This window comes from Eleutherodactylus coqui, chromosome 9 (genome assembly GCF_035609145.1).
Source record: "Eleutherodactylus coqui strain aEleCoq1 chromosome 9, aEleCoq1.hap1, whole genome shotgun sequence".
In the NCBI taxonomy this organism is placed as follows: domain Eukaryota; kingdom Metazoa; phylum Chordata; class Amphibia; order Anura; family Eleutherodactylidae; genus Eleutherodactylus; species Eleutherodactylus coqui.
The window spans coordinates 8224635-8249849 of NC_089845.1; the positions used below are offsets into that span (position 1 = coordinate 8224635).

A 25215-nucleotide genomic window follows, 5' to 3' on the forward strand; every position below is an offset into this window, starting at 1 on the left:
CATCCCATTGCTGCTAGTCTTTCCTTGTGCAGATGAGAATAGGGCTGATCCCTCTGCACTGTGACAGCCCTTCAGATATTTGTAGACAGCTATTAAGTTTCCTCTCGGCCTTCTCTTCTGCTAGCTAAACATTCACAGATCCTTTAACCGCTCCTCATAGGACATGATTTGCAGACCGCTCACCATCTTGGTAACTGTTCTCTGAACTTGCTCCAGTTTGTCTATGTCTTTTTTAAAGTGGGGTGCATAGAACTGGACATAGTATTCCATATGAGGTCTGACTAATGAAGAGTAGAGGGTGATAATGACCTCACGTGATCTAGACTCTATGCTTCTATCAATACATCCAGAATTGTGTTTGCCTTTTTGGCTGCTGCATCACATTGTTGACTCATGTTCAGTCTATGATCTATTAGTATACCCAAGTCTTTTTCACATGTGCTTCTGCTTAGCCCAATTCCTCCCATTCTGTATGTGCTTTCTTCATTTTTCTTGCCCAGATGTAGGACTTTCTATGTCTCCTTGTTAAATACCATTCTGTTAGTCGCTGTCCACTGTTCAAGCTTTTGTAGATGTTTTTGAATCTCCTCTTTCTCTTCCCTAGTGTTAGCTATCCCTCCTAGATTTGTGTTGTCAGCAAATGTGATCAGTTTTCCATGAACTCCCTCCTCCAGATCATTTAAAAAAATGTTGAAGAACACTGGGCCTAGGACAGAGCCTTTTGGTACCCCACTTGATGCATTCTTCCACTTGGATGTGCAGCCATTTATGACCACTCTTTGAGTACTATCACTCAGCCAGTTGTGAATCCACCTAGCAGTTGCCTTGTCAATCCCATATGTGGTCTTTATTTCAATAAGTATGGTATGAGATACTTTGTCAAATACTTTACTTAAGTCAAGATATACTATATCCACCGCATTTCCCTGATCAACCCAGTCGGTGATTCTGCCATAGAAGGAAATTAGATTAGTCTGGCATGACTTGTTTGTTACAAACTCATGCTGGCTCTGGTTAATTACTCCATTCTCATCCAAGTACTTGCATACATGCTGTTTAGTAACTTGTTCAAAGATCTTTCCCGGTATAGAAGTCAGGCCCAGAGGCCTGTAGTTTCCTGGATCCACCTTCTTCCCTTTTTTTTAAGATAGGGACAACATTTGCCCTTTTCCATATGTGGGATAACTCCAAGATCCCATATCTGGGGATAAAGCTTTCATACCCATTAGCGAAAGTGTCAGCTGAATTTGGAACCACTAATTTGTTCCCTCAAAGAGGAACTGAGGAGTTTTGCTAAAACAGAGCTTCTTGGTTAGGTATTATAGTCTTGTATAAGATGAAGACACTACCCAGGATTCTCTATATTTCCACACGACAGTCCGCGCTTAAAATTAATAACTGTGTATCAGAAACAGTTACTACTCTTTATGTAGAACGATAAACAACCAATGGTTGCAGCATCAATATGCCCTAATTGTTACCATGCGGCAGTTGCTGGTCCTTCTGGGGCGGCGTGGTGCTAGTGGCGCGTGCACCTGCGAGTGCAGCTGCCGTGCACGAGCTCCCTTTTGTTGTGCTCTGTTGGGAGTTTGCTCTTCCCCTCTCTGCCCCTCTCTCTGCCCCTGGGCAGAGGCTTTTGTTTAAAGGTCAGGCAGAGACTTGCAATCACTGCCAGTTATTTGTTTCCCTCAGTGTGCTAGCTAGTCTGCCTCTGTTGGTCTCCTGCTCCTGTCAGCTTGTCTGCTATACAGATAGTCCCCTACTTGCGAACATTCGACTTACGAATTTCGCAAGATGCGAACTATCTGTCCTGCACAGTATGATGTAATGCTATGGCATTACATCATACTGTGCAGGGACCGGGCAGGCTTCTATCAAGCCTGATAGAAGCCTGTCCGGTCACATCGCGGTTGCTAGGCAGCCGGGGGCCTTCTGAAAGGCCCTAGGGCTGTCTATGCAGAGCCCTGGGGCCACCCGGCTATCAGAGCGGTATTTAAAGTGTTAACAGTTCCGACGAGCGGCGCTGCTCGTTGGAACTGCTGCCACCGGGTGCCCGCTGTAAGAACAGCCGGCACCCGATGTTGTATGGAGCGGGATCCACCCGCGATCCCGCTCCATACAAGCATTTGTTCGACTTGCGAACAAATCGACTTGCGAACAGGTTCCTGGAACGGAACCTGTTCGCAAGTCGGGGACTATCTGTATTTGCTATTATCCGCCAGGTTTTACCATCTGCCTCAGTTCAACTTAGTATTGTTCGTGTTGGTTATTTACATCTGCCTTTTCTGTCGGTGTTCTACCCTTTCCATCCAGGTACGCCAGCGTCCCTTTTTCGGTCCCTATGAGAGTAGGGACCACCACCCTGTTGCCTGCCTGGGGTTAGCCAGGAGTGCAGGCAAGCAGGCAGGGACAGGGGTTGTGGGTGAGATCTAGGGCACCTGGGCTGGCATATCAAGGGTAGTATACAGTAACATAATAACTTGCCCTTAAAATTGCTCTCCAAGGGAGGCCATGAGTTCCCTCGCATGTCAGTTGCAGGATTTAGTGGTCATGATCCAAGACCTGTCTGGTCGTATGGTGGCCCAGGAGCAGCGGGAGTTAGTGCATGTTTCTACCGCCCCTTCTATTCCTAAGCCCAAGTGTCCTCTTCCTGCGGTATTTTCAGGGAAGAGGAGCAAGTTTTTTTGTTTTTCAGCAGGCATGTAGATTGTATTTTCGGATGCGGCCCCGCTCCTCTGTCTCAGAATCCCAGAAAGTTGGATTGATTATGTCCTTACTTCGGGGTTCCCCCCAGACATGGGCCTACTCCTTACCCGAGAGTCCGGCTTGCCTGCAGTCAGTTGATTTGTTTTTTCAGGAACTTGGAGGTATTTTTCATGAGCTGGACCATGCGGGGTTGGCGGTATCTCATCTCATGTCTCTATGTCAGGGGCAGCAGTGGGTAGAGGACTATTGCTCTAAATTTAGACTGTATGCAGGTGAAGCCTCTTGGAACGATAGCGCCCTTAAAGATGTGTTCTTGTTGGGTCTTTCTGACGTGGTCAAGGATCTACTCATTTCTCATCCCACTCCCCTGAAACTCAATAATGCGATGGAATTGGCAGTTAAAGCTGACAGGAGGCTGAGATCTAGAAAAGAGGAACGCCAGGCCCGTAAGGCTAGGGAATCCGGAAGACCCGCTCCCACTTCTCCCATGCCAACCTCTAGTGCCGAGTCTATGGAAGTGGACGAGCTAAGTCCCGAGGAACGGCGACGGTTCCGGATGATTCATCGTCTCTGCCTCTATTGTGGGAAAGCCGGACATCGTGTAGTGACCTGTCCTCCGAAGTGTTTACAACATCAGTCCAAACTGGTGGAAAACTTCTTATCCTAGGCAATTTTTGGGAGGATCGCCTAGGATCACAGGTTCTCCCTAAGTTGTTGGTGCCTTGTCAGATTGGCTTCCGGAATTTCACTCGGTCCGGTCAAGCTTTTATTGATTCGGATGCTGCCGCCAATTTGATTAATTTAAGTTTTGTCAGACCTCTGATGACTGAATTCTCGGTGTTAAAGATTCCCATACGCTTCACTAGTATTGATTCTACCCCTCTGTCTGCAGGTGTTATACAATGGAGGACTCCCATTTTACAGTTCACTGTGGGTGCTCTCCATTTTGAGAATCTGTCGTTCTTAGTAATGGAAAGGATGTCCGTTGATGTAGGCTTGGTATGCCCTGGTTGGCACTGCACAATCCCCGATTTGATTGGTCCACTCGGGAATTGACACATTGGGGGTTGTCCTGACATAGTCACTTAGCTACTATATCCATGTGTTCAGTAGATACCATACTTATTCTGGAGTATTTGTCTGATTTTCATGACGAATTCACCAAAAAGCTGTCTGGGACTTTGCCTCCCCATAGGGAGTGGGACTGTGGTATTGATTTGATCCCCGACAGTCCCATCCCTAAGGGAACCATTTTTAATTTGTCGGGGCGCGAGCATGAAGCCCTTAAGTCCTATATCTCGGAGTCTCTGGCCAAACGACATATCCGGCCGTCCAGTTCCCCGGCCGGGGCAGGTCTCTTCTTTGTAGAGAAGAAGGATGGGACATTGTGGCCTTGTGTGGATTATCGTGCTTTTAATAAAATTACAGTGAAGAACCAGTGCTCCTTGCTCCTGATTCCTGATTTATTGAATCAGGTAGTAGGGGCCCACTGGTTATCCAAATTGGACTTAAGAGAGGCTTACAATTTAATTTGCATCTGAAAGGGAGATGAGTGGAAGACTGCGTTCAACACCCCGTTAGGATATTTTCAATGTCTGGTCATGCCTTTGGACTGTGTAATGCCCCCGCTGTGTTCCAAGGTTTTATGAACGCGGTCTTCCACGACTTCCTGGGGGTATTTCTGGTCATATATCTCGATGACATTCTGGTGTACTCCCCAGACTGGGATTCACATGTGCGGCACCTAAAGCTGGTACTGACCTGTTTGCGTGAATACCAACTTTTTGTCAAGTTGCAGAAATGCATTTTTGGTACTAAACAAGTGTCTTTTCTTGGTTATGTGATTTCACTCACGGAGATTCAAATGGAGTCTGATGAAGTGGCAGCAATCTCCCAATGGGTCAGACCAGATAACCTGAAAGCTCTCCAGCAGTTTTTAGGTTTCACAAATTTCTACCGCAGATTCATTAAGAATTATTCTGTTATTGCTCAACCTCTGACCGATCTGACCAATAAGGGGGCTGACTTGGTAAGATGGCCGCCACAGGACCTTAGAGGCTTTTAGTCGTCTCAAAAGGGCGTTTACTGCTGCCCCGGTGCTAGTACAGCCTGACGCGCGATGACCGTTCTTCATTGAGGTCGATGCGTCTAAGGTAGGGGTGGGGGCTGTATTGTCTCAGGAAGTCAGTGGGAGATCTGAGTATAGTTCTTGTATGTTCTTCTCGCGGAAGCTCAGTTCGGCAGAACGTAACTACGACGTAGGTAATCCTGAGTTATTGGCAATTAAGTGGTCTCTAAAAGAGTGGCACCACCATCTTGAGGGGGCAAGGCATCCCATTACTGTGTATACTGATCATAAAAACTTGGTATATCTCGCCAGTGCTAAGAGACTCACAGTTCGTCAGCCAGGTGGGCGTTGTTTTTTTGCCAGGTTTAACCTCGTCATTACTTATATTCCAGGGGAGAAGAAAGTAAAGGCAGACGCCCTGCCACGAAGTTTCGGTTCACCGGAAAGTGAGGCAGTGCCTCCCGAGAATATCTTGACACCTGGGGTGGTGGTGGCAGTTGTAGAATCTGATCTCGTTCCTCATCTACAAAATTGTCAGCAGGACGCTCCTTCGGGGGTGCCGGATGGCAGATGCTTTGTGCCAGAGACCTTGCGTCTTAGAGTCATTGAAGAATGTCACTCATCTGTTCTCGCAGGCCATCTGGGGGTTCAGGGGACTCTGGATCTTTGTACTAGCCACTACTGGTGGCCAGGCATGTCTCAGGAGATCTGCGACTTTGTTAAGGGATGCTCTGTCTGTGCATGTGGTAAAAGTCAGCGTCTCGGTGCCTTCTCATCGGTAGATTTTATCACCAACCTACCGGAATCTCAGAAGTCCACCACTATCCTAGTTGTTGTAGACCGTTTCTCGAAGATGGCACATTTCGTGGCGTTAAAGAAGCTACCTTCTGCGATAGAATTTTCCACAATTTTTGTAAAAGAAATCATTCGTCTTCATGGGGTTCCCGAGAACATTGTATCTGATCGCGGTGTTCAGTTTGTTGCGCAATTTTGGCAAGCCTTCTGTAGAAACCTGGGAACGTCGCTTTCCGTCTCATCAGCATTCCACCCGCAGACTAATGGTCAGACTGAGCAGAAGAACCAGGATTTAGTGCAATACTTACGGTTGGCTCATCAGTGGGCAGAGTTCCTGCCATTGGCAGAGTTTGCACTAAACAACCGTACTTGTTCTTCCACTGGGGTATCTCCATTCCGTTGCGTATATGGTCAGCATCCTCGCTTCCTTACAGCTATTTCTACTCCGTCTGCCTGTCCTGCAGCTGATGTCACCACAGATGCGCTGCAGGGGGTATGGAAAGAAGTACAGAAGAACCTGGAAGCAACGGGGGCTCATATGCAGTTGTGTAGTGGGAGGAGTCTGTCAGTATCTGAACCTTACAGGGTGGGACTGAAGGAATATTTGTCTTCTAGAAATCTCAAATTGAAGGTTCCCTCTTTGAAACTGGCACCACGTTACGTGGGTCCCTTTGTCATCACGCGTGTAGTAAACCCGCTTGCTTATGAACTTGATTTGCCAGCTACATGGAGGGTTCACAGGGTTTTTCATAAGTCATTATTGAATCCTTTTGTCCCTTCGGTCCTGAGGCAGAGAGATCCACAGTCTCACTGCTCTTACAGTAAAGAACCCCCTTCTGTGTTGGTGATGAAACCTGCTTTCTTCTAGACGTAGTGGATGCCCTCTTGTTACCGTCGCAGTCCTGGGTATAAACAGATCATGGGAGAGATCCTTGTATCGTCCCCTCATGTATTTATACAGAGTTATTTGGTCGCCCCTTAGCCGTCTTTTTTCTGGGATTAATAATCCCAGTTTTCATGCCTCTCTGGGTATTCCAGTCCCTTCATTCCATGTATTAGAAGTCACTGTGACAATTAAGGCTCTTGGAGCAAATATAACCTTATCACTGAAAGGCCTTGAGACTAAAAGAAAACTTTTATTAATATTAAAGATAAAAAACCACTTCCTCCACTCTGGGGTGGTTAAACTAAACAGACACACAGCTTCAGACAAAAACACACATATACATTTATCTTTAATATTAATAAAAGTTTTCTTTTAGTCTCAAGGCCTTTCATTCCATGTATTAGTTTAGTTGTCCTTCTTTGAACCCCTCCAGCACTCTAACATCCTTCCTGAGCACCGGTGACCAGAACTGTGTGCAGTATTCCATGTGGGGCCTGACAAGTGCCTTATATAGTGGGAGGATAATGTTCTCGTCCCTCGCCCCTATGCCTCTTTTAATGCACCACAAAACTTTATTAGCTTTTGCAGCAGCTGACTGGCATAGGCTGTCCCAGTTTAATCTACAATCCACTAGTTCCCCCAGGTCTTTTTCCATATCACTTTTCCCTAGCAGTACCCCATTTAGTGTATATTGGTGACATCCGTTTCTCCTGCCCATGTGCAGAACCTTACATTTATCAGTATTGAACTTCATTTGCCATTTTTCTCCCCAAGCTCCCAGCTTATCTCGGTCTGTTTGTAGCCGTACTTTGTCCTCTGTTGTATTAATTATATTGTATAGTTTTGTATTATCTACAGATATTGATATTTTACTGTGCGTCATTGATAAATATGTTAAACAGAATGGGGCCCAATAGTGAACCCTGTGGCCCCCGCTAGTAACAGTGGCCCAATCAGAGTATGAACCATTTATTACCCCCCCCCCCCCTCTGCTTTCTATCTCTGAGCCAGTTCTTTACCCAGATACACACGTTTTCCCCCAGACCGAGCTGTCTCATTTTATATATCAGCCTATTATGCGGCACGGTGTCAAATGCTTTAGAGAAGTCCAAATATGCGAGATCAATAGACTCTCCCAGGTCCAGCCTAGAACTTGGTTCATCGTAGAAGCTGATCAGATTGGTCTGACATGATCGACCCCTCATGAACCCATGCTGATGAGGGGTTATTCCATTGTTTTCCTTGAAGTATTCTAGGATGGCGTCTCTCAGAAACCCCTCGAATATTTTTCCAGTTACTGAAGTGAGACTTACCGGCCTGTAGTTACCAGGCTCACTTTTGGACCCCTTTTTCTAAATTGGAACCACGTTGGCAATGCGCCAATCCAGTGGTACAACCCCGGTCTTGATAGTATCCATAAATATTAGATATAGCGGCCTAGCTATCACATCACTTGGGTGTATTTCATCTGAGCCTGGCGATTTATCGATTTTAATCCTCTTTAACCTGTTCCGCACTTCCTCCTGCGTTAGGTATGAGATATTTTGTGCGGGGTTCATTTTATTCCCCTGCATCTCATGTGGCATTTCCTTTTCGTTCATGAATACACTTGAAAAGAAACTATTTAATAGATTTGCCTTCCCTCCATCATCTTCAGTGATTTCCCCTGCATTATTTGTTAAAGGGCCAGTGCTCTCAGTGCAAATCCGTTTGCTGTTAATAAAGTTGAAGAATAGTTTCGGGTTGTTTTTGCTCTCTTTGATCAGTCTTTCTGCCTCCTCCTTAGCAATTTTGATCTTTCTTTACATATTTTGTTTTTTTCCCTGTATTATTTTTAGCGCTTCTTTGCTGCCTTCTTGCTAAAGTAGTTTGAATGCTTTCTTTTTTTCGTTTATTGCCCCTCTTACCGTCTTGTTGAGCCACATTGGTTTCCTTTTTAGTTGAAGTTCTTTTATTTTTAAAGGGAATGAACTGCTCCCATGAGGTGATTAGGATCCTTTTAAACTCCTCCCATTTGTCGTCTGTACTGATATTTTTGAGGATGTTATCCCAATTAATGTTACCGATAGTAGTTCTAAGCTCATCAAATTTTGCTTTACTAAAGTTTAGTTTATTTGTCGCTCCCTGATAAGGCTTCTTATTGAATGACAGCTGGTTGATTATATTGTGGTCACTGTTCCCCAAGTGCCCCTCAACCTGTACCCCCATTATTCTGTCTGGTTTGTTAGTTAGTACTAAGTCCAGAGTGGCCTTCCCTCTAGTTGGTTCCCTCACAAGTTGGGTAAGGTAGGTATCTTTAATTGTTCTCATGAACTTATCACTGCTATGCGATTTGCAGGTTTCGTTCTCCCATGTTATATCTGGATAATTAAAGTCCCCCATTATAATTACTTCATTGCGGTTTGACACCTCTTCTATCAGCCTTAGTAGTAAGGTTTCAGTTTCTTCTGTTGCTTTTGATGGTCTATAGAAAACCCCTATCAGGATTTTATTTCTTCCTCCCTGTATTTCTACCCACAGAGATTCCACCTGTTCTTCTCCTACTCCTATATCCTCCCGTAGTCTCGGCATTAAGTAGGATTTATCATACAGACATACCCCTTCCACTTTCTGGTTTCCTCTGTCTCTCCCTATGGTAGAGCCTGTAGCCGACGGCAATGTCAGCCTAGTTCTCCAGGAACCCAAATTCCTCCTTCTTACACCAACTCCGGAGCCACTTGTTTACCTCCCTAAGATCCTGCTGTCTTTCTAGTGTGGTTTTAGGTGCAGGTAGTATTTCTGAGAGAACTACCCTGGAGGTCCTCGCCCTAAGCTTGGCCCCTAAGTCCCTGAAATCATTTTTGAGGGCCCTCTATTGACCTTTAATTTGTTAATTGGTGCCAACGTGCATCATGACCGCTGGATCCTCACCAGCCCCTCCCAGTAATCTGTCAATCCGATCCGCGGTGTGTCGAACTCGAGTGCCAGGAAGACAACACACCGATGATCTCGGTCTTTGTGGCAGATTGCCCTATCTGTCCCCCTTATAATTGAGTCCCCCACCACTAGGACCTGTCTAACCTGCCCTGCACTTCCCCTCCCCGTCTCACTGGAGCAGTTATCCCCCTGGCGTTGAAAGGGCATGTTAATGATAATGGCGATCACGTAAAAGTTAAAAACCGTTTATTGTTCTTCAAAAACAATTGTCGGGAATACGAATATTTACATTCCCTTACAAATGTACGAATATAGCATTTGGAACATCATTTTTGTCAATTGTACTTTGATTAAAAAAACAGTTAAACTTCATTAATCTTGTCTGAGCATGCTCAGGGGGGGCGGGGGAGAGAGTGAGATCTCTCTCTCTCTCCCCCCCCCCCTACTCCCCGCCGCCCACGCCCGCTGCCCCCCCCCCCCCCCCGAGCACACTCAGACAAGAATGCAGTTACTCGAGAAGAGCGAGGCTCGCTCGAGTAACTGACTTATCCGAGCGTGCTTGCTCATCTCTAGCCACAATGGGTATATTTCTGTACACAGGACAAACGGGGATCTATTTTGGGGTGTGAATCCTCATTTTCATGTGCACTATAGAAAAAAAATATGTCTTTAAAATAACATATATTTGCAAAAATATGAAATTTTATTTTTTCTCCTTCAAATTGCATTAACTCCTAAAAAAAACCTGTGGAGTAAAAAATCCTCCTGACCCCCGCAGTGAATACAATAAGGGGTGTAGTCTTCATAATGGGGTCATGTGTGGGGGGATCCATCATTCTGACACCTACGAGCCTTTGTAATACTGGCTTGGTGCAGAAAAACAAAGTGTTCCTCAAAATGTTAATAAGTAATGTTAAATTTGTGCGTCTCCTAAATGGTAAAAAAAACGTTTTTCAAATGTGTATCCAGAATAAAGTAAACAGATCGAAATGTATTGTGCTGGATTATGGTTTTCTCCAGCAGGTTTCGGGGTATTTTGTAGCTTCCTAATTGTGTAGAAGCAGTATGCGCACACTGACCAAGTCAAACACGAGGTATCAATCTCATGCTCAAAATGGCTCTCTGGTCAGAAACACCCAGACAGCCCCTTTTATTGTAAAGCATAAAATGGGCGTGTAACAAATTACATCAGTAACATATAGGATTCTCATTTGTCGGATCATATAGAATCCCCCATCCTTCCTGCCCACCTTCTCTCAAGTCCAATGTATAAGCAAGTCTTTGTCTTCCGAACATGTGCTTAAAACTGAAACTGAAAGTAGATATCTCTTTGTTGAAGAAGATCCTGTGTGGGGGGATGGGCAGGACTGGGAAAACACTCAAGATGAACACATAAGCAGTAACATAACACTGTGATTTAACTCTTTCCTTATGCAGCAGAGTTCCACATTAGGCTGAAGTCACAAAACACACATAATACGTCTAGTTTAGTACAAATCGATAGACATTTTACACTAACTAATCATCATGTCTATCACAATCCCCCCTTAAAATGTCTATCCTCTAACTCTCTATCTAATTTTCACAGTTCTCTGCGCATGAGCCTATAATCGGAGCGCGTTGAAGGTTCGTTTTAGGGTCTTCAAGGGGGTGTAGGACTTGTCCACTCCTTCTGGGGATGCATCCAGCGAGCTCATTGTGGGAGCGGCTTTTCCAGCATCAGTTTCACAGGTCTCTTCTGACACAGGGGATAACACAGCAGACTAGAACAGAAAAGGTAATCATCAGTTCACATACAACAGTGACGCCCGTCTGTGCCAGGATCCTTTACCACCCGCTTATCCATGGCGAGTGCTGGTCCCAAAAGTTAGCTCTTTTTAGTTAGTGCGGTCAGCTTCTTAATGGCAACTGCATCTTTACCCGCGGGTCACGTGTCGTCTGGGATGTAGGTACAACAAGTCTCCCCTATCATCTTACAGACACTCCCCTTTTTAGCTAAAGTCATATCTAAGGCCATTCTATTTTGAAAAGTCATAGTCGAAGTAGGTCCTATTGGTCGACTAGTCCCTATAAGGCGTCTCTAGTATAATTTATAAACCACTGCTAATTATAATAAACATAATTAATCCAATCAATGTTTATTTACCATAATGATCAGGAAAATGGACTCGAATCTAGTTTTAACTTGTTCTCTAATTTTTAAAACTTGTCAGGTACCCCCCTTGGCTGTCCTATGACGTCAATGTACACGTGTAGATCAAAACTACCACTAGGGGTCTCTCTTCTCGCTCTAGTATAATATTACAATACTAGTAGCGTGCACAGATACGCACGGCCTGGGACTCCCTAATCTTCACCCACACCAATGTCCCTCCTGGAGATAGTCCTAATGGTGAACACGTCCAGGCCGCCGACACTGACCCTACACTACCTAGTGACAAGACTGGAAGGAACCGCCGTACCTATGCGGAAAACAAGGATAGACCAACATGACGGGATAACCACAAAACACAGACTGAGTTGGATCGAGATAAATTAACTATTGGGGGTAACCTCATTATCCTCAATGTTGTCTGACAGGATGTGGAGGAGCGTAAGGGCTTTACTAAGGCACACTCCCCTGTCCAATTACCCTCCAGGCGGGTCCTCTACCTCATGTCTCCACAAAGCCAGTAAACGTCTCCTAAGGACTGGACCTGATTCTGCATCTATTCCCCTTCTATCGTACCGTAGGAGGAGCAATACCCGTTAGTGAGTTCCCCAAAAAATCTCCCTCCACCCTGCCTATTTGCCTGGCAGGTGTAGTTTCCAGGGTAGTGAGTAATACTCTCTCCGGTATAAAACACTTAAGTAGTTATAGAGTATTCCTTCTTCCACTTCTCACGGACAGTGTAATTAGCGGAAATGTTCGTGAAGAGACTAATAAACCACTCTTCAGCATCTACAGGGAGATTTAGGGGGACCATCCCCGAGTGTAGTCGGGCACTACCGCACATGCAACAGTTAGACTTGTTGCTCCTGTTAGCATTGTACCTCATCAACTCCAACCAGAGATTCTGGTCAGAGTAGCCAGTCGCTACTGTCAAGGTGTCCTCAAATGTAGGGTCGGCTATGATCATCATGTTCGTCAAGGTCTTTATCTTACGGCGGAGGAGGTTAATTATGGGCACGGGACTAAGTGAAGGCTTCCATTCGGGTGCATCTACCATACCCCTTATTTTAAACTTCCCTAAGGGATCTGTCCTCCCGTACCAGTATGTCCCCAGACTATAAGTCCCTCCGTCCCCCGGGCTTGGATCTCCCATGGTTAATGTAAAACCGCATTAAAACCAAGCAACATACTAAGTTCAGCCTTCCAATAACTGCTGTCCTTATTATTCTCAAGGAGGGTTATACGACTAATTAGGGATTTCCCGCTCTTATCTTTCTTATTTAAGGCACGTCACGGTTTATAGGACCAGTCTCTTCCTGTGTTACATCCCACTAATCCCCAATAACGGCAGTCTTCTCCCCAGACGTTATCAGTGGCGCAAACATATTGTATTCCCCGGGTATGCAAGTCATATAACCAGCTGGACTGAGCTAAATCTGGCCTGCGGTGGGATCTTGCGCCTAGACACGGGACCACAGTACAATAGTCGAAGGAATATGCGGCTACTTGAGCATTGAACGAGTTATACCAGAAGGTAACCATACCCCCATATTCTTCCGACTAAGGATTCCAGTTGCCACCCTCCTCTCTCACTAGCCCTAACCAGAGTAATGTCTTTGGCACAACTAAGACTGGTCTCCCGGATCTGAAGCTTTCTTACAGTATGAAGCATGGATCCATGTAAGTCTTTCGGCTAGTTTCACAGCTGTGGCAGTAGTCAGAAGCACCTGGTAGGGACCATCAAATCGGGGCTCAAGAGGGTGCTTCCTGAGGAACTTCTTGACGCACACCCAATCCCCAGGCTGCAAGATATGTGTCCCAGTGTCTGCCTCTGAGTCTGGAAGAGAACACCTGTGCATAGGCTTTGGTTAGTTCTTTAACAACGGAAATCACATACTCAGTCAACACATCAGATGTTAATTGTAACCACTGAGGATAGTAACGACCTAGCCTTGGGGCTAGCCCAAACAATCTCGTAGGGAGATAATGTATAATCCCCCCAGGGTTCATATCTTACACTGTATAAGGCTATTGGATGACAGTCTTTCCAAAGTGGCGTCATTTTTAAGTATCTTACTTTTTAGCGTGCCACTCCGTCTCTCCACCTTGCCACTACTCTAAAGGTGGTACAGTATGTAAAAGGCCTGGGATACACCCAGAGCAGACATGACATGTTACATTCACCTGTGAAGTTTATACCTCTGTCTGACTCTGAATCACTTCTGGTACCCCATATTCACAGTTTACCTCGTTCATGAGCTTCTTTGCGGTTACCTACTTGTTTGCCTTGGTAACAGGGTCGGCCTCCAACCTGCAAAGACATCAACAACAACAAGCACGTATTCATACTTCCCAACAAGTGGGAGCTGAACGTAGTCAATTTGCAATCCCTGAAATGGGTAGAGTGGTCCCGGCAAGTGTGATGTGGCAAATTTACTTCTGCCCTGTCTCACCCATGGCATAGATCATGCTAAACTGGACAAATGATGCAGCAGCTACAGAGAACCCAGAAGTCGCCCATCCTCTTTCAAGCGTCGTCGTCATTGCTGCTTTACTAGGTGGGTCTTTCCGTCCATCAGCTGGGCCATCATGGGATACAGGAACTGTGGTGGGCAAGTACTGTTGACTGTTCACCATACGCTGTCCTGTTTCTGCTGCTCCCATATTAGTCCATTTATTCTTTCCTTCCTTGCTGGCTTGTAACTGTAAAAGTCTTTAGCATATCAAGGTCCAAATTTTTGTCAATGTCCAAAGTTTTTACCACTGACTCATGCTGTCAGTATCTTTCTTCTTTCTTCCACGGCTTGAGGGCCGCTGCCTTTGCTGTGCTGTTGGCGAGGGTGTCGTCTCTCGCTTCTGCAGTGTAGGAATTGGTGCGAACTCTCAACTTTGTCAGGTAGAAGTAGGGCCTCCATGCGACTCTGTACCGCTGCACCATTCTCAATTGGTTGTCCTGCTAAGGTAAAAACTGTCTGGCCTTCCATATTGGGCCGTAATCCTGAGCTATGCCAAATGCATACCAGGAGTCAGTGTAAATGGTTGCCGTCTTACCTCTCGCCACTCTACTCGCCTCAGTGAGGGCCTTCCATTCCGCTTCTTGTGCTGAGACATGCGGATGCAGAGTCTCTGCGTCTAGGACATCTTGTTGTGTGACCACTGCATATCCGATGTGGAGTATTCAATCCTCACCCTGGTACCATCTGCAAAAAGCTCAACATATGCATTATCAACAGGGGTTCTGGTAACTGTTTGCATACCTGCAGTTTCTTACTGTATTAGTACTAAATAATCGTGCTGATGTTCTATTTCACATGGCTCGGAATCTTGTAGCACAAAATCTTTTACTTCCTTTTTATCTTATTTCATTTATTTATTTATTTTTTAAACCCAATAGCTGATCTACAACACCTAGATCATCTATGACCCAGATCACCTATGCCTCCCCCCTTTTGAACCGGAATACTCAATGGAAAAAAGAGTAATTGCGTTCAAACTAGTAAACCAAGAGGCACAAAAACAAGCACTTTGCAGGTCAAGGTGACATTGTATGCAGCGAAGTCTGAGCGAAAATATCCTTTAGATTTTTTTTTCTCTTCAGGTCGCAGTTAGCATTTTTTAACACAAGGGGGCGCAACACAAGTAAAATTTTACGTCACCCAGTGTAATAGTATTTCAGGGAATGTTCAGCATTTAACTTTCACTTTCCTGTCGGAATATGATTATAGCTTCAGTGTAGACTGATACTAGAATATACAAAAGACTTAAGGAAAACTAAAGAATACGGATGAATTAACATCCTACTCTGGGCAATGCAGTTCCTCTTTCTTCACATAAAAAGTAAAATTACTTCATCAAATTGCGTGAAAAAGTTTGCTGGGTGACTATAGGGAAATTATTCCATCTGTAGGAGCCTTCCATAACATCATCTGTCTGAGCATCCATTGGAGAAGCGGGCAGTGGAAAACAGAGCCCCTGGGAACATGAGAGAGCGTCCCCTGTCATGTATTCCCGGCCTCTGTCTCCCATGCATCAACTCCAATCTTCCATACACTATAAACCAGCTTAGTCATCTACTATGTCCCAAGCTGCATCTTCACAAAGGTTTGTTTCCCTGAACTTATCACACATCCAAAGTGGCCGCATCTTGGAGTGTAACAAAGTCCGGTCAAACAAGACCTTGCTTCAGACAATCATGAGGTTAGCACTGGATACAGTGGCATTGGGGAATGTAGGCCTCCCAAGTGCAGCAAAATGGCCGCCAGAGGCAGAAAGGGGCGGGGCTACAAATCTCCCAGGTGAGGCAAGATGGCTGCCGGAGGAAGAGGCGGGGCCAGGGGCGGCAGCACTTCCAGGTGAGGCAAAATGGCCGCTGGAGGAGGAAGGGGCGGGGTCAGGTCCTGTCCCGGATGGGGAGGGACCGGAAGTAACATCACACACCCTGAAAGTGAGCACATGGGGGGAAGTAACTTCAGGGTGGGAGCAGGGCTCACCAAATTTTCTGCAAAGTCACACTATGTGGGCTTGTAAACATTGCAAGCGCGGCCGCCATTACAGGGAGGGGCTGTAGTCAACACAAAGGCATTACATTGTTCATTAGCAATACACATACCCCACTACATGCTTTCCTCTCTTGAATCTCTTAACTACGTTATACCTCCTCCTAGCAATCTAAAAACACCTTTCTTTCTGCTGGGCTTTCTGCTCATCTTCTGAAAACTTTCTACAGTCTCTTACCATACTCATTTCTGCTTATCTGTCCATAACCTGACATTTCTTTGTAAAACGTTTCTACATGTTTTGCATATTCCAAAACATCCTGTACTGATCCCTCATTCTATTCTACCTGCTTATTCTATCCTATTCGAAGTTTCTGGACACAGTAGTGTTTCTCTTGTAAAATCTGCTTTCTTCAAATCCTTCAAATATAACCTCTCTTTCCCACTCAGATTACAATGCACATTAATTCTACAAAATACAAGACAACTGGAACAGAAGGGTTAATTGAGAAAAGCTTTCAGTGACGTAACTTCAGTCCACTCTCTTATCAGCAACCCTCCCTCAATAATAAACACTGCACATTCTTTAAACTAGTCTGAAACATGCAAAGACTGATGATTGTTTTCAATGACCAAAACCTCAACAATATTCTTGAGACGTCAGCCGTCACACCACGGCTATATTCCCGCGTATATACCTTTTCACATATGAGAACATAACACGCTCAATCATAAAGGTATATATGCGTATCATAAATCTTCCTAACCTCACTAGTTTCCTAGGAGTAAGTGTCTGGCGCGCTCCCTCAGACTTAAACAGCCGAGTCCGCCCTTCTGACACATTAACCCTCACAGAATTTATCTCTTGGTCTTGTATACACAATTTTTAACCGTCTCAGACATAGCAGCCACAGCATACAAAATACCCCTAGACAGGTAACATGGTGATAATCGGGTGGACAGAACTAGAGTTATTACCTGCCTTTCAGTGAAGGTCCAGTCTGAATCAGATACAGGCAGATTAGCATTTGGAAATCAACTCACATCGGTAGATTAAAATAAAGCAATCTTACCGTGTTCTGTAGATTTTTGGGCCCCTGAGTTCCGCATGCTATCTGCCGGTCTCTATACGTTCCAGGCTCTGACCTCACAGATCCACCCGCCCACCCAGGGATGCCAATTTGTGCTGGATTATGGTTTTCTCCAGCAGGTTTCGGGGTATTTTGTAGCTTCCTAATTGTGTAGAAGCAGTATGCGCACACTGACCAAGTCAAACACGAGGTATCAATCTCATGCTCAAAATGGCTCTCTGGTCAGAAACACCCAGACAGCCCCTTTTATTGTAAAGCATAAAATGGGCGTGCAACAAATTACATCAGTAACATATAGGATTCTCATTTGTCGGATCATATAGAATCCCCCCTCCTTCCTGCCCACCTTCTCTCAAGTCCAATGTATAAGCAAGTCTTTGTCTTCCGAACATGTGCTTAAAACTGAAACTGAAAGTAGATATCTCTTTGTTGAAGAAGATCCTATGTTGGGGGATGGGCAGGACTGGGAAAACACTCAAGATGAACACATAAGCAGTAACATACCGTATATACCGGCGTATAAGGCGACGGGGCGTATAAGACGACCCCCCAACTGTCACCTTATACGCCGGTATTCAGTGGAGAAAAAAAAAAAAAATTTTATTACTCACCTCCCCCGGCGTCCTGTCGCGCTCCGGCAGGATGTCGCTCGCTCCGGCAGGCTGTCGCTCGCTCCTCGTCCCCGCCGCAGCATAGCTTTCTGAATGTGGGGCTTGAAATCCCCGCTTCCAGAAAGCTAATACACATGCCGGCAGCCATGACATCATTGAATGGCTGTGATTGGCTAAAGCACACGTGGCTTCAGCCAATCACACTATTCAATGACATCATTGAATGGGTGTGATTGCTAACACGTGCGCCTTCAGCCAATCACAGCCATTCAATGATGTCATTGAATAGTGTGATTGGCTGAAGCCACGTGTGCTTTAGCCAATCACAGCCATTCAATGCTGTCATGGCTGCCGGCGTGTGTATTAGCTTTCTGGAAGCGGGGATTTCAAGCCCCGCATTCAGAAAGCTATGCTGCGGCGGGGACGAGGAGCGAGCGACAGCCTGCCGGAGCGAGCGACATCCTGCCGGAGCGCGACAGGACGCCGTGGGAGGTGAGTAATAAAATTTTTTTTTTTTTACACTTTTTTTTTTGTATTACCGGCGCATAAGACGACCCCCGACTGCAGAGCAGATTTTTCGGGGTTCAAAAGTCGTCTTATACGCCGGTATATACGGTAACACTGTGATTTAACTCTTTCCTTATGCAGCAGAGTTCCACATTAGGCTGAAGTCACAAAACACACATAATACGTCTAGTTTAGTACAAATCGATAGACATTTTACACTGACTAATCATCATGTCTATCACAATATGTCTTAGCAAAAATTTGTACAGTCTGTTGGCACATATTTGAGATATTACAGTTGAAAATGTGAAAACATAACATTTTTCCTAAATGTTCCCAATTTTGGCGCTATTAATAAATATTCACAAATTCTATCGGTCTATTTTTAACTTCAAACAAAGTACAGTATGTGGCGAAAAAACACTGTCAGAATCACTGGGATCTGCCAAACCTTTATGCAGGTATTCTACGTTAAAGTGACACATGTCAGATTTCCAAAATTTGGCTCCGTCACTAAGGCGCAAACAGGCTTGGTCACTAAGGGGTTAAGGTTGCGTTTCTGATAAATGTCCATTTATGATGGAGTTTGAGTTTAGGGGGATTGACGATTTGTCTTCCAGGCTGAATCTCTCTGCTGGAGTGTTAGAACGTGTTACTCTGTCCCTAAACGCACTGCAGTCAAACTAATTTCCCTTTTCTTTCTCTAGAGATGGCTGGAACCCAATAAACCCATCCGGAAACAAGTGAAGGGTGAGTCAGAGCAGTCCTCAGAGGATTCCCCGTAACTGCCCAGCTCATACCCAAAGCAGGGGCAGTCCAAGAGTGCTCCATCCACAGACGCTCTATCGAAGGGGGAATCCTGTTGAAAATGAATCCCTGTGGTAGAGCGCTCCAGTTCATTCCACATTACCATGTAATAAAAAGTCCTGCCTAATCCCTGACTCAGAAAACTTCAGGCGTGCCCTAAAAACACTCCTCTTCAGGGAGGCATACCACATCTCCTAAACCAAACCCCTCTGTACCGCCCCCCCGATAACATGCTCCCTGACCTACTGACTGCAATCCCTACTAGCCGCCATCAACCACCGCCAGCAGTCACACTGATTCAGCCATTATACGGCCTAACCATTGTATATGTGTATAGCATCCCTCACTCTCCAGCCCGCCGTACCGCCAGCCCGCCATACCGGGCACATCTCCAGCCCGCCATACCGGGCACATCTCCAGCCCGCCATACCGGGCACATCTCCAGCCCGCCATACCGGGCACATCTCCAGCCCGCCATACCAGGCACATCTCCAGCCCTGTTACCTTCTGTATCCTGCCATTATCTGTAGTATGTGGCTCGTTGGAGCCCCGCACCACTGTCTACATCAACTGATTACTACATATACCCGTCGTTTTCATATTTTTGTACTCTAGTCTTTCTGTATCCCCCTGTTTTTGTAAACGCTGCGGAATACGTTGGCGCTATATAAATAACAGTGATTATTGTTATTTCTCTCTTTTTGACATTAAGCTGCAAAAGGTGGCGCAAGCCATGCATGCACCAAATTTTACTGCCTTTTGATCCATACTGCACTTTATGCCCAAAAAACGGGGTCTGGTTTGTCTGGAGGGGGCATTGCCACCCTGGATGGACTGAAATGATGTATAATTTATACCAGATCCCAGCTAGTGCCCATGTCTGTGTAGCTTACTGAGGTGCGAGACGCTTCTAATGTGTTCTGTCCCTCGGCCCTGAAGAAGGAGCATTACTATAGAACTGCCGGCTGACCCATCACCGTTACAGCAGGAGGCCCATATTAATCATTAGATGTCTTATCCCCATATTAACTGGAAACACGTTCAGTCCACGCAATTATCTGGTGAAGACGGAAATGTGTAGGGATCAATAATTAACAGGCTGCAGATTTGGATTTGTGATCCACAGAGATCTATTTAATATGCAGAAAAACTACAAGCGGTGCGCAACGCAGCGGACACGTAGGATGGTTAGCTTGTTTCACTCTGCTGAAAACAGAATGGACTGAATTGGTTTTGGGGACGAGTTCTTTAATTAGTTTTGGTCTCTGTTGTATCTTCACCATTTAAAGGTCAGATTTACAATCTTCTCCCATTATGTCACTGCCTCCTCCTGTTATGTCACTGCCTCCTCCTGTTATGTCACTGCCTCCTCCTGTTATGTCACTGCCTCCTCCTGTTATGTCACTGCCTCCTCCTGTTATGTCACTGCCTCCTCCTGTTATGTCACTGCCTCCTCCGGTTATGTCACTGCCTCCTCCCGTTATGCCCCTGCCTCCTCCCGTTATGCCCCTGCCTCCTCCCGTTATGCCCCTGCCTCCTCCCGTTATGCCCCTGCCTCCTCCCGTTATGCCCCTGCCTCCTCCCGTTATGCCCCTGCCTCCTCCCGTTATGCCCCTGCCTCCTCCCGTTATGCCCCTGCCTCCTCCCGTTATGGCACTGCCTCCTCCCGTTATGGCACTGCCTCCTCCCGTTATGGCACTGCCTCCTCCCGTTATGGCACTGCCTCCTCCCGTTATGGCACTGCCTCCTCCCGTTATGGCACTGCCTCCTCCCGTTATGGCACTGCCTCCTCCCGTTATGGCACTGCCTCCTCCCGTTATGCCCCTGCCTCCTCCCGTTATGCCCCTGCCTCCTCCCGTTATGCCCCTGCCTCCTCCCGTTATGCCCCTGCCTCCTCCCGTTATGCCCCTGCCTCCTCCCGTTATGTCTGCCTCCTCCCGTTGCGTCACTGCCTTCTCCCGTTGCGTCACCTGCCTCCTCCCGTTGCGTCACCTGCCTCCTCCCGTTGCGTCACCTGCCTCCTCCCGTTGCGTCACCTGCCTCCTCCCGTTGCGTCACCTGCCTCCTCCCGTTGCGTCACCTGCCTCCTCCCGTTGCGTCTCCTGCCTCCTCCCGTTGCGTGAGCTGCCTCCTCCCATTACGTGAGCTGCCTCCTCCCATTACGTGAGCTGCCTCCTCCCGTTGTGCCGCCTCCTGCCTCCTCCCGTTGTGCCGCCGCCTGCCTCCTCCCGTTGTGCTGCCTGCCTCCTCCCGTTGTGCTGCCGCCTGCCTCCTCCCGTTGCGCCGCCTGCCTCCTCCCGTTGCGCCGCCGCCTGCCTCCTCCCGTTGCGCCGCCGCCTGCCTCCTCCCGTTGCGCCGCCGCCTGCCTCCTCCCGTTGTGCCGCCGCCTGCCTCCTCCCGTTGTGCCGCCTGTCTCTCAGTAACTGTTCTGGTGCTGTTAGGTGCCGGGGAGCCAGGGATGTATTTCTTGTACCGCTCCCTGGATCCAGCCTCTGAGGATGGCAGCTATGGAGTGCACGGCAGTCTGATGAGACAGATTTCTGTGCCCCACGTAATCCTCAGTAGGTACTGCTGCGGGATGCAGGGAGCAGGCGAGTATGATATATGTATATATGTCCCCCGGCTCGCTGTCACCGTCAGGTTATGGCGCTGAACGATCCTTAATTGGTTTTCTGTATATTTATTCCAGGAGGTTTCCCTTGCTGCTTTGTCTTGAGAGTCCGTTTTTTTATACCAGACCCGAACAGCCTGCAGCAGGATCAAACCAGGTATTTCCATGTGATTTCATCCCTAGTACATGTACGGCGGGGTGCGCCGCATCTGCCATGACGGCACTTGGTTACATTATCCCCACACACGGTTGGGCCGGTGTACTTCAGTGGGACACGCTTTCTTATGGTGGAAATCACTGTAGCTTGCCCAGCCGGGACCCGTCCTGGTCAGAGACCATTGTGACTGTCCTAGAAATGGACCGACCGCAGCGACATCCATCAGAGGAGGCCTTCTCCCTTACTCCAATCCTTGTGTGAGAGATGGAAGCCGGTTGGATTAAGAAGAACCGATATATCCCTCCCCCCTCCAAGGAACGACAGCGCCATCGCCCACCACTCAGTCTCAACCTCCCGATCCCCCCATCTGTGGCGGTCGCTGACCTTTATGACAGGACCTAAAGCTGTCGTCACTGATTTCCTGTCGCACCATCACCCCTAGCACCAGTGTCAGATGTCTCCTATGTGTCCTGGCACTCAGTGGGGTCATCGGTGACAGTTTCTTATAGTCGTCTGTGCCCGAACCGTGTCAGTGCTGATGGCTATACAACTCCACAGATTCTAGAATGTTTGTAATTATAAAACCAACGAGAGAAGGGATAGCAGTCTTTTTATGTAGTACCACCACTCGTCTGCTCTGCTCACCTCTTGTCGCTCATTTGTGTAACCAGTGACGGTTGTCAAGCTCCACCGTACACAGTAGGTAAGACCTGTCCATTCACTACAGTCTAATGTCCTGCAATGCTAATCCAAAGAACAGCAAAAACACCAATGGAGAAAATATTCCTTACCCACTCCAATCTGGTAATAGGAATAATCCCCGGATCACCGACCCTTCTGAGTAATCAGTGATATAACATGTACTACTGTGACACTCAAGAAAGACGTCCAGAACCTCTTATACTCTTATATTGTATCACCGTCACCGCATCCTGAGGAGAGAGTTCCATAGTCTTACTGCTCTTACAGTAAAGACCCCCTTCTATGTTGTGTAGGAACCTATCCTCTACATGTAGAGCGCCCCCTTTTTACATTCCTAGGTATAATAGATGATAGGAGAGATCTTTGTACTGTCCCCTAATATATTATACATGGTTATTAGACCACCCCCTTGTTACAGTCCTGGGTATAATAGATGATGGGACAGATCTCTGTACTGACCCCTGATATATTATATATAGTTATTAGAGCGCCTCCTTGTTACAGTCCTGGTATAATAGATGATGGGAGAGATTTCTGTTCTGACCCCTGATATATCTATACATAGTTATTAGACCACCCCCTTGTTACAGTCCTGGTATAATAGATGATGGGAGAGATCTCTGTAAGGACCCCTGATATATTATATATAGTTATTAGAGCGCCTCCTTGTTACAGTCCTGGGTATAATAGATGGTTAGAGAGATCTCTATATTGTCTCCTCATATATTATACATAGTTATTAGAGCCCCCCTTGTTACAGTCCTGGGTATAATAGATGATGGGGGAGATCTCTGTACTGACCCCTAATATATATTTATTATTAAAGCACCTCCTTGTTACAGTCCTGGGTATAATAGATGATGGGGAAGATCTCTGTACTGATCCCTGGTATATTATACATAGTTATTAGAGCGTCCCCTTGTTACAGTCCTGTGTATAATAGATGATGGGAGAGATCTCTGTGCAGACCCCTGATATATCTATGCATAGTTATTTGAGCACCCCCCTTGCTACAGTTCTGGGTATATTAGATGATGGAAGACCTCTCTGTACTGACCCCTAATGTATTATATATAGTTGTTAAAGCGCCTCCTTATTACAGTCCGGGGTATAATAGATGATGGGGAAGATCTCTGTACTGACCCCTGATATATTATATGTAGTTATTAGAGCGCCCCCATGTTACAGTCCTGGGTATAATAGATGATGGGAGAGATCTCTGTACTGACTCCTGATAGATCTATACATAGTTATTAGAGCACCCCCTTGTTATAGTCCGGGGTATAATAGATGATGAGAGAGATCTCTGTATTTGCCCCTGATATGTTATACATAGTTATTAGAGCACCCCCTAGTTACAGTCCTGGGTATAATAGATGATGGGAGAGATCTCTGTACTGACCCCTGATATATTATATATAGTTATTAAAGCACCTCCTTGTTAGAGTCCGGGGTATAATAGATGATGGGAGAGATCTCTGTACTGACCCCTGGTATATTATACATAGTTATTAGAGCCCACCTTTGTTACAGTCCTAGGTATAATAGATGATGGGAGAGATCTCTGTACTGACCCTGATATATCTATACATAGTTATTAGAGCGCCCTCTTGTTAGAGTCCTGGGTATAATAGATGATGAGAGAGATCTCTGTACTGACCCCTGATATATTATACATAGTTATTAGAGCGCCCCCTTGTTACAGTCCTGGGTATAATAGATGATGAGAGAGATCGCTGTACTGACCCCGTATATATTGTATATAGTTATTAGAGCGCCCCCTTGTTACAGTCCTTGGTATAATAGATGATGGGAGAGATCTCTGTGCTGACCCCGGATATATTATATATAGTTATTAGAGCGCCCCCTTGTTACAGTCCTGGGTATTATAGATGATGGGAGAGATCTCTGTACTGACCCCTGATATATCTATACATAGTTATTAGAGCGCCCCCTTGTTACAGTCCTGGGTATAATAGATGATGGGAGAGATCTCTGTACTGACCCCGGATATATTATATATAGTTATTAGAGCACCCCCTTGTTACAGTCCTGGGTATAATAGATGATGAGAGAGATCTCTGTACTGACCCCTGATATATTATACATAGTTATTAGAGTGCCCCCTTGTTACAGTCCTGGGTATAATAGATGATGGGAGAGATCTCTGTACTGACCCCGGATATATTATATATAGTTATTAGAGCACCCCCTTGTTACAGTCCTGGGTATAATAGATGATGAGAGAGATCTCTGTACTGACCCCTGATATATTATACATAGTTATTAGAGCGCCTCCTTGTTACAGTCCTGGGTATAATAGATGATTAGAGAGATCTGTGTACTGACCCCTGATATATATATATATATATATATATATATATATATATATATATATATATATATAGATTAGAGCGCCCCCTTGTTACAGTCCTGGGTACAATAAATGATTAGAGAGATCTGTGTACTATAGATAGATATCTTTTTTTTATCTCAGCCATCTTTCTTTTTCTAAATTAAACTCCAATTTTGATAAGCTGTCTGGGTATTGTAGTCCGCCAATTCCCTTTATTACTTTAGTTCCCCGCCCAAGTTTGTACCCGCTCAAGCTCTGATATGTTTTTCTTGAGTACTGAATTTAAACTCGCCACCTTCATCCATAAAGCTCTCCATAGTACTGCCCCGCCCTACATTGTATCCCTCATCCACA

At 45.9% G+C, this 25215-nt stretch overlaps 1 protein-coding gene across 4 annotated transcripts in view; it reads left to right on the plus strand.

Moving 5' to 3' along the window:
• The window catches only part of PTPN3 (protein tyrosine phosphatase non-receptor type 3), a 318436-nt gene that overhangs the window by 85696 nt on the left and 207525 nt on the right, over nt 1-25215 (plus strand). For all 4 annotated transcript variants that reach the window (XM_066579095.1, XM_066579096.1, XM_066579097.1 and 1 more), the window contains 2 exons: nt 18936-18978; nt 21725-21803. In XM_066579095.1, coding sequence (XP_066435192.1) covers nt 18936-18978; nt 21725-21803 — 122 coding nt within the window. The remainder of the gene's footprint in view (nt 1-18935; nt 18979-21724; nt 21804-25215) is intronic.